The sequence below is a fragment of the Thamnophis elegans genome, chromosome Z (assembly GCF_009769535.1).
Source record: "Thamnophis elegans isolate rThaEle1 chromosome Z, rThaEle1.pri, whole genome shotgun sequence".
Classification (NCBI taxonomy): domain Eukaryota; kingdom Metazoa; phylum Chordata; class Lepidosauria; order Squamata; family Colubridae; genus Thamnophis; species Thamnophis elegans.
Genome location: NC_045558.1, coordinates 106,306,805 through 106,316,939, shown reverse-complemented (window position 1 = coordinate 106,316,939; position 10,135 = coordinate 106,306,805). Strand labels below are relative to the sequence as shown.

The 10,135-nt window shown below is 40.6% G+C and overlaps 1 protein-coding gene across 1 annotated transcript in view; it reads right to left on the bottom strand.

The window, feature by feature from the left end:
- Nucleotides 1-260: 260 nt before the first annotated feature.
- Nucleotides 261-10,135, bottom strand: part of CPT1C (carnitine palmitoyltransferase 1C) — a 28,344-nt gene continuing 18,469 nt past the window's right edge. The window contains exons 11-18 of the mRNA XM_032237481.1: nucleotides 8,836-9,024; nucleotides 8,310-8,415; nucleotides 8,023-8,139; nucleotides 6,600-6,764; nucleotides 5,133-5,267; nucleotides 1,795-1,947; nucleotides 609-722; nucleotides 261-416 (exon numbers count right to left, since the gene is read on the bottom strand). Coding sequence (XP_032093372.1) covers nucleotides 309-416; nucleotides 609-722; nucleotides 1,795-1,947; nucleotides 5,133-5,267; nucleotides 6,600-6,764; nucleotides 8,023-8,139; nucleotides 8,310-8,415; nucleotides 8,836-9,024 — 1,087 coding nt within the window. The 3' untranslated portion in view covers nucleotides 261-308. The remainder of the gene's footprint in view (nucleotides 417-608; nucleotides 723-1,794; nucleotides 1,948-5,132; nucleotides 5,268-6,599; nucleotides 6,765-8,022; nucleotides 8,140-8,309; nucleotides 8,416-8,835; nucleotides 9,025-10,135) is intronic.

The window sequence follows — 10,135 nt, the reverse complement described above, 5'->3', positions numbered from 1 at the left end:
AAATCAGCATGGGAATTAGGCACCAATAAGCAAGCTCAGCAAGCTCATGATAAATCTGGCATTTGCCATTGCATATCCCGATGAACATTTACAGTTGAGACAGATGATTGCATATGTGTATTAGAGTTTTTTAAACTGTCTTTTGTCTAAAACTAAACTGCATTTTCTATTGGCACTCAACTGGCAGAGGGCTGGGGGGCATAAGACCATAACCATTACCTACTGTACATAAACCATTGATGCCCTACCCAAATCACCAAAGTATCCTATTCCCCAATACATCATCATCTCCCCTGCTAGGAAAACTATTAGTCCAGACTCACTGTCCCTTGGCCGGAGAATTTGCATGACACGTGGAAATTGATGAGATCTTCACCGACAATGATGTAAGATACTCCATATCCATTGTCATCGACCTTTCATTGGCACAGAAGAAAAAGCAACATGAGGCAGGACCTTTGCTTCCAAAGCCCCACTATTTTCCATATCAAACCAGCATTCCTAGTGAATCCAGTATACCTGGGTTTTATAAATATGCATCCCCCCCCAACTTTAACCCAACCATGGATTTTCCCTCAAGAAAATCCAGGAATCTTGGCACTGCTTACCGGTCCAAATCCACCACCACAAGAAATATAGTCAGGATTATTCTGGAGGTCAAATAGCTCTATCTGCTGAATGGGAGTCTGACTAGTGGAGAGTCTCCATGGTTCAGATAATACCTGACAAAGAAGAAAGAAATCAGGGAATAAGGAGGGAGCTCTACTATCATTGACTGTACTCCATTCCTCACTTGTGCAGCATAGAGTTTCAAAGAAAACTATGCAAATATAGAGAAAACATGCTTTAGAAACATATTCAGCCTTAAACGTCTCTATAAAAACCAACACTCTATCCAAAGGTGAACAGTTTTAGTCCATACATATTTATTGTGAATATATAATTAAAAGGTAACATTTAAAAATAATTTAGAATAAGGGGTTCTAAATTAATATAGGAGAACCTGTCAGATTTGGAGGTTCTAGACTGCAAAAGGATGTTTAGATACATATAGATAAAATAGTTCCCAGATTCTAATGGATTTAGAGTTCCAAGGTCTCTTCCAACTCTGCTATTGTATTGTATTGATTTAAGAAAATATACATAGATCAAGCCATGCCTCCCAGTACATTAGGAAATCTCCAAATTGATGGTTGTCACTTTTAAAGGAAAATTAGCAATTTACCTGCAGTAAATATCAACTCTAGCATGTTTCAAAATCACTGAAACTAAGTACTAAAACATGCAAAATCGGTTAAAATCCTTCACACTCACTGCAGAAAAACTATATGTCATAGTTATATTTTAATATAGAAATTTAAACCTCAAACAACCATATGGAGTGCTATAATGATATTTATTTGGTTAGTTAATCGTGAATAATAGATGAATAAAAATCAGCAGAGTTGCTTTAGGTTTTAAAAAATCCAGCAGATAAAATATTCTGACACATGGCATTCACAATGAGTCAAATCATAGACCTTGAGCTTTAAAACAAAGCCTTCAGGACTACTGCTGGCTGAGTTCACTTCCTTTAGTGATAAAAATATAAACACCTATTTTAAAAGGGGAACAACCTTGACCATACTTATAGGAAGTTCTATCCCTAGAAATAGAAATGCATGGACAAAAACATGCAAGATTCAAGATATAACCTGAGAGGAAAAAGTGACTTATTTTTCTGATTCTTCACCTCACTTTCTGAGAACAATTGTCTTAGGGGATCTTCCCATAAACCATGCCAGCAGAATTTACCTCACGTAGAAAAGGAGAATCCAGGCCAAGGTATTTAGAGACAACATAGAGGCAGAAAAGGTGTCTATCGATGCCATCACCTATCATGGCTTGCCGATAAAGATTCTGGTGTTTCTCAGCTGCCACTCGGAAGAGACGTAACCTTGAACTATCCTGGAAAGAGAAATTGATTTGGCATGATGTAACAGGTTTTACTGTAGATCTTCATATTCTACACCCCCTTGAATAGTCCTTCAAATCTAGCTTGGAGGACCAGCACTCCACATATCTGCTGCCCAAACTATTAGATTTTTCTTCACCTTATCAGGTGGTCCAGTGGCAATTAGGGAAAAGGAACTTTCAGTGGTGGCACTGCATATCTGGAATGGCTTCCCTATCAAGAATCTACTTTCTTGTTCTATTTGTCGTCGTCCCATCCCCCCAGGGGTGGGTTTCAACCGGTTCGCGGTGGTCCCCGCGATCCGGTTGGTCGCCGAACCCGGAAGTAAGTAACTTCCGGGAACGGCGAAGCCCCCCCCGCGCCTGCGCGCGCCCGCTCCTTACCTGGTTTTGCTGAATTCTGCGCTTCCACGCATGCGCAGGACGCATACAGCGCCTGCGCGATCCTCCAGGAGCAGCTGGAGCATCGCACAGGCGCTAGTACGCATGCACGCGCCGCGCACGTGCACACGCGCACCGCGCGCATGCGCGAGGACGCCGCCGGCCTCGTTCCAACCGAACCGGTTGGAACGGGGCAAGAAACCCACCCCTGCATCCCCCCCACCATTGCCAAAATAAGGGGGTTTTTTTGTCAGAGTTTGTTGCAGAAATCACATCCAGAAAGCACACACAGATAACTGATTCAGTGGCATTCATTAACTTCTCTTTATATATATATCAACATATGAAGTAAGATACACAATACCAATACCAAGAGCTGGTTCACAGGGAGAGGAGAGAACATGGTATTCCGTTTCAGTTCAGAGCATAATACAGACAAAAAGAACCTCCTCTATACAGGGCAGTTAAGCTAAGCCTAAACCATGCCCAGGCTCCTAGATGTCTGCAGCCAATACTGTTTCAGCTTCTAAACAGCCCTCATTGGCTGACCTTGTTACCATGTCTCTGCCAGTCATGAATATTCTGACACTTTTTACTTCTCCCAACTTTTTCAGTGTTTCTTAAACCTATGCTGCATTACTTTTTATTATATAGTTACTGTTTTTAAAAAATGTATTTAATTTTCAAAATGTAAATGAGACTTTCAAGGAAGATATGGTAAACCTCTATTCACTTTATAGAAATTGCCTACCAACCATCATAATGTATTTTAGCTCTTCAGAACGACAATATTGCAAAGTGTTCATTGGTGAATTTATCTTCAACTTTGAACAAAAGAAAAATTAATTATAATGTTTGATGTTTAAATAAACAGCAAAAAGTGAAATAAGCTTTTGCTATGAGAAATATAAGTAGATTAGTTTTTCTGGATATTGCAATTAAAAAGATAAGTAATGATTTTAGAAAATGGAACTAGAAGCAACTATAAGTTTTAAACAGAAAAAAAAGCCTGCAATTAATGTCAGTTAATACTGGGACATACAAAACAATATTTTATAAAATTGGAAATATTAAGGGAAGTCTTTGAAGATTGAATCAGAAATTCTAACCATAATATCAACAGTTTCAGCAATGATTCTGTTTCTATGACTAGATTATGTCTAAAATATGTTAATGAGGAAATGAAAGCTGCCAAATTTTACTCAACTGGACAACAAAAGAAAATGACTCAATTTTTAAAAATAAAAAGGGAAATAAAAATGTTGAATCAAGAAAATGCCCTGGAAATGTTTTTAACAGCATCCACAAAAGAGACTTGTTAAACCTTGATAAAACCTATATGATGAGATGAAAAAGACTTGAAGACAAATCAAATCCCGTGGCAATACTTAATTAAGAATGTTAAAAGGAAGGAATATCAAGTTGGCTTATTTGAAAGTTAAAATAAGACATTTTTATTTGCTAGAACATTTTTTATGGATGTCATCCAAGTCATGGTTGTCCCAAAGGTGCTTTTCAAAAGGCAACTGGACTTTTTTTTTTGTTTTTTCCTTGAAAACATTTCAATTCTCATCCAAGAAGCTAAAAAGTGAAATGTTTTCAAGGAAAAAAACCCCCAAGGAAATCCAGTTGCCTTTTGAAAAGCATCTTTTTAAAAGGCAACTGGAAAGTTTCATTTTCACTATTTGGAGCTTAACCATTTCTCAGTTAGTGTGGATGAAAATCTTACTTCATCCATAGTTTCCTCATATATTTATATTTCCCCTCTCATTAGGTCTATGTCAGGCCTGCAGCGGTTCTTTTAAGAATCTTTGGCCTGCCACACTCTCATTAAGTGGGGGGAATAGCAAGGGGTAGAATGTGTTGTTTTCAAAATTAAAAAATCCTTTCTAGAAGCTCAAGGTTATTCTTTGTCTCCACACCTTTGCACCTGACCAGAAGAAGCTGGGTGGAGTCCTAGTGAGGAAGAAGAGGATTGGACCATGTGATGGATTTGTGGGTGTGGGGACAAGATCATGAACTTTAAACTGGGTGGAATCCCAGGAAGTTTTAGAATTGGGATTTCATAGCATGATGCCAACATGTCTGTTTTATTAAATTGGAACTTTAAGGATGACTCTGCCTTGGACTCTGATTTAATCCTGCATGAACGCTGACATTCTACTGTATTCAGTCTAGTATTACATCAATTATAGGTTCTCTTGTCTTGTTTATATCTGATTTATTCCAGTAGCCCACTTATTGTCCAATTGCTCTGATTCTCCAACATCAACCTGAACTCCCACCTTCAGCCACCTTTTTTTCTCCACAGGAAAGATCAAGGAATGGGGAAATGATGATAGAAACAGATATTTAGCAAGGGAGCGAAGAAAAAATATGTTTATTAAATTTAGAGGACCTCGAAGATATCAGGTCTTAGGTCTCAATGGAGCAGTCCTAAAGGTATCTTTCTTCCTTTTCCCTCATTAATTATTTTCTTCTTTTTCTCCAACCCTCCTGCTATTGGATTATAATGCAATCTCCATTGCCATCATTAAGTAGATTTTATCAGTTGTTATCAGAGGATCCTAGTCATTTCTCTCAACCCTAATCTTGAATAAGATGAGGGACTGCCTCCCATCTCCATTCCTTCTTTGTTCTTCTGGCTGTAATCAAACAATCGCTGAACAAATGGTCATAAATCGAGGACTATCTGTAGAAGCATCAAACTTAACATTCTCATTTGCAACATAGTGTTATAAATCATTATAACTTACTGACTTTCTCCAAAATCATTCTTACTAGACATCAGAACTCACACTTTGAGTAGGATCCATCATTGCCTTCACAAAGTTGCAAGATTCAATACTGCAGGAACGAACTGTTTCTGTTCTGCCTTCCCGAAAAAGACGAGTCATAGATGCTTCATAAGTAAGGCAGAACTTGTTCATGTCCTAGAACAGCAAGAGGAGGACATATAGACTAACAAGAAAGGGCTCTCTATTTGTGTATTGGTTCTGAAAATTAAGCAAAGTAAAACGTTGATACCATAGAGGTGGAAAAATATAATGGAAAAATACAACCCCTTGGACCAGAGAAGGCAAAATGTTCTTCTGGAAGCAAGAACCCAAGGTATTCCATTAACAAAATTGAGATTACAAGAACACTGAACAACCCTGAATCAGAATACCGTATTTTTCAGAGTATAAGATGCACCAAGGTTTTGAAGAGGCAATTTTAAAAAAAAGTAGGTAGGTAGGTAGAGGGATAGAGAGGGAGAGAGAGAGAGAAATACAGTAGATTCGTACGGAGAGAGAGAGTAGTTAGGTAGGTAGATAAAGAGAGAGAGAGAGAGTAGGTAGGTAGGTAGAGGGATAGAGAGAGAAATAGAGAGAGAGAGAGAGAAATACAGTAGATAGGTAGGGGGAGAGAGAGAGAGAGAGTAGTTAGGTAGGTAAGTAAGTAGATAAATGGAGAGAAAAAGAAAGAGAGAATTACAGTAGGTAGATAGGGAGAGAAGGAGTGTGTGTGTGGTGTAGGTAGGTAGGTAGAGGGATAGAGAGAGCGAAATAGAGATAGAGAGAAATACAGTAGATAGGTAGGTGTTTCTGCTGGCACAGCACTTGATCAATGTAATTCTCATCAATCAGTTAAAGAGCTTTCCAAAAGGGGGAAAAAAGTTTTTGCACTCTGCAAACCTCCCCAAAACAGCCCGTTTGTCACGAAAATGGGCTTGTGTTTTTTTCAAAAAAAGGCATGAATAGCCTTGGGGGGGCTTGCAGAATGCTGGGGGGGGGGGGCAAAAATGAGCAAAAAACAGCCCATTTTTCGCAAAAACGGGCCTGTTTTTTGTCAAACAAATTGCATGCATAGCCTTATGGATGCTTATAGAGTGCTGCTGGGGCCGGGGGTGGGGACAAAAACTGCCTGTTTTTTGCTCATTTCTGCCCTCCCCAGCTCCCAGGAGCTCTCTGAAAGCCTCTATAAGGCTATGCACGGCCATTTTGGTGAAGGGGCGGGGTTTCAGGAGGCAAAAAAATGTTGTATTCGGTGTATAAGAAGCATCCAGATTTTCAGCCTTTTTTTGAGGCAAAAAGGTGCATCTTATACTCTGAAAAATATGGTAGTTCCAATTCATTTCTTCTGTATAAATGCTATCAAAGTTACTACTTATTCTGCTATAAGGAAAAAAAGACTTTTTCTTCAATTATCTTCTCCAATAATTTCCTAATTATAATGTTTTAAAATAAACAACATATTTACAACTGGTTAATCAAGTGTCTTACCCGAAAATGTGCTAGTTGAAGGGCAAGCTGGATGAAAGCATCCGGACTAGTGCGACATTTCTTGATGACGCATTTGCCAAAGTCCTTAAATGTAAAGACGTGAAAATCAACGTCACTGGCCAAAGCGTGGGCCACAATAAAGGACTGTAAAATCACCTGTTGGCACTGTCAAGAATAAGAAACAGAAATGATTAACAAAGCATAGAGCAGATGTCATGGGAAAATCAGCTTTCCCTTATTTCTAATTCCCTTCGCAATAGCTCATTACTGGCCCATGGGGTACTTAGATTTGATCCATGGGACGTCCTGGAAACAGTGAAGGACCAGCCTGTGGTGCCTCTGCCAGCAAAAATGGAGCTAGGGAGGGCCTTGTGTGGCCCTTGCAAGCTCTGTTTTCACTGGCAGAGTGTTGCAAGAGGCTGTTGCAGCCAAAAACAGAACTCAGGAGCCTGTTTTTGTTGGCAGAATGCTCAGGCCACCACAGGCACCCCCAACACAAGTGATCTCGAGCTAGCCATGCCTATCCTGGCTACCCCATCCCCCACCCCCACACCACCCCCCAAGGTCAAACACAACCCTGATGTGGCCCTCAATGAAATCGAGTTTAACACACCTGGTCTAAAGTGTTTACTAACTTTAGTCTTCAGCAGGGGTAACTAAATTAACCAGCAATGGGCAATGTGCTTATATCCTGTACATTGTGTTTAATGTATTGTTAACTGCCTAGAGCAGTGTTTCTCAACCTTGGCTACTTGAAGATGTCTGGACTTCAGCTCCCAGAATTCCCCAGCCAGCGAATGCTGGCTGGGGAATTCTGGGAGTTGAAGTCCAGACATCTTCAAGTGGCCAAGGTTGAGAAACACTGGCCTAGAGTGACTACAGAGTGGAGCAGCTCCAATTCAATTCAATTCAAATCAAAAATAAATAAAGTCAAGGGATGGGCAATCCATAGGCAGCATGTATATCTCAAATCTCTTTCACTGTTTTTTTTTCTTTTTTCTTTGCAATCCTTTGGTCTCCAAACTTCACACCATTAAATTCAGCAGCAAACCATCAAATTGTATCAAGAAAAAAAAATAGTACATTGTTTAAGAGCTAGGTTTACCCACAATACGATAAATGAGAAAAAAAAAATCAAAGGGTTAGAACCAGGTTTAGCATATTGTACAAACTTAATTGAAAGGCTTTTAAGTAATAAATTTTCAATTAGCGTTGTTGAAGAAAGGCAGCAAAATAAAGAAGGCCACTCCCAGACATTAAAAAGGGCCTCAGCTACAATTCTTCCTGTAATACCTTCACTGAGGCCACTTCCATCAATAAACACTGTCCTATCACAACTCAGTTGACATACCATTGTGTGAGTGTGTGTGCACGTGCATGTAAGTGTGTCAACCCTTTTGTCTTCACCAGAGCCTAAACTTACCTCTGATGATATTTCCCACTCCAGTTTTTGGGGTGGAGGGATGCTGGGGTCCATCTTGCCTTTGCAGTTCCCATCTTCATCATATCCCAGCAGGAATACATCTGTGGCAAGTGTGTACTGTAAAAAAAGGGCGGCCAAAAGAAAGCTCAACTGTTTTGATTCCCTGCGGCATCATTCATGTTGAGCTAGCACCCCATTCCCTAGCACCCCGGGGAATCCAAGTGTTCTCCACTTCACCCCCTTCCTTCCGACCAATCCTATGCTGGAGAACCCAACTGGAGATTTACCTCCCAAAGATGTCCAATAATAGGTGCATCAGCCCATGAGTGTTCTGCATTGATTCCGGTTTTCCCGTTGCGGTAAACAATCAAGTTGAAAGATTTGTCAAACCACCTGTGAGAAAAGAGTTTTTCCATAGGCTGCTCCCTATTCTTCTCATAATCAAAGATGCACACATGGACAGGTATGCCTCCATCATGAGGGCACAAAACAATTTGTTTAAAGGCCTGGCAACAGAGCAGATCATGACGTCTCTCTCTCTCTCTCTCTTGCACTTCAAAATGTTCATTCTACCACTGATACTGGGGAAATGTTTACTGGCATACAAGGAACTTAATAGGGTTCTGTGAAGAGTATCACAGCCAGCAGAAAATTATTTGGAAAACAAAACCAGTCCTTATGGGAAAAGTATGAAGGAAGTGATATTATGGTACGATTTCTCTGTTCAAGAAATGCAAGGGATATGTGACCCAAGATCCTTATGACCTCTGGTGTACAATCTTTGCAGGTTGGTTGCAGAGAGGCTATACCTACCTGTCACAGCAGTGCCCATGTAGCAAGGATTTTGCGTAGACATCCAAAGCCTGACCTGGATTGTCCCCTCGCAGGCCCTGTTCACTTGTGTCAAGAGTGACAAAGAAAGCAGCTTTCTCAATGATACTCAAGGACTGCTTGTTAATCCCAGAATCGAAGTAGGTCTGGCGGGCCCGGGCCCAGGCATCTCTACAAAAAAAAACATTAAACCATCAGAGTTAGGAGAGGTGGCTATTATGGATGTCCTGATCCAAAAAAGTAACAACTGACTTTGGTGAGAATGGGTAATCATTTCCTAATTCTAACATAGTCTGTTCCATATTAAAGAAGGACATAGTGGATACCCCTTCTTTTACCCCCTTCGAAGTCACTGCATGGACTCGTATCTCTTTTTGCTTCATAAGCAGCAACAGTGAAAAGATGCAAAAAAGGATTATCTGAACTCCAAAGATCAGTTCTTATGGCAGGGCTAAAGAAAGAAACAACAGATTCTTTCCAAGTCCAATTTTCATTTTCCTCCGGAAGGAGGAAAGATAGATATGGAGATGGTAGAGATTCCAAAGTGAGCAGAGGTTCATTCACTCTTTTCTACCATCTTTTTGCCATTCCCTTTCTCACGCTCTACCAAGTCAGCTATGGAAGTGCATGAGCCACCTTAGCTCTGTGGGTTGCATAATACCATAATGAGGACCACAGCAAGGGTTCTGAGAGACTGCCCTGTAGTATTTTATTCAGAAGGAGGGAAACATGAAAAAGGATGAGTTTGTCTTAAGCTAGGGTTTTCACTGTCTCCCAGTGAATGGAGGGCCCCAGACGCTTCTGAGAGGCATGGGAGTTACCCTCCTGAAGTGGGCAGAGCCATCTAAGAGGGAGAGTGCAAACCAGGTATGCAAAGTACTCCTTAAATAAGAAATAAAGACGTTAAAAGCACACTCAAATATATAATTATACCCACATAGTGGGGAGCAAAAGTAAAGAACAGCATAAAGAAGTGGCAGAGAATAGTAGGGCCATGAAGGGGCAGGGAAGCAAGGCAGCATGGCATGAGGGTAGAGCAGGACAGTTAAGTGGAGAGGCAGGATGACTAATGGGATGTAGAGGCCTTGAAGGTCACACCACACAACACTCCTGGGCAGTGGTGGGATTAATTTCTTTTTACTACCAGTTCTGTGGGCATGGCTTGGTGGGTGTGGCAGGGGAAGGACACTGCAAAATCCCTATTCCCTTCCCACCCTACTAACTTGCTTTACAGCTCCATTCTCCTGTTCAGGGCAACAAAAGAAGATCAGCTGGGAGGCAG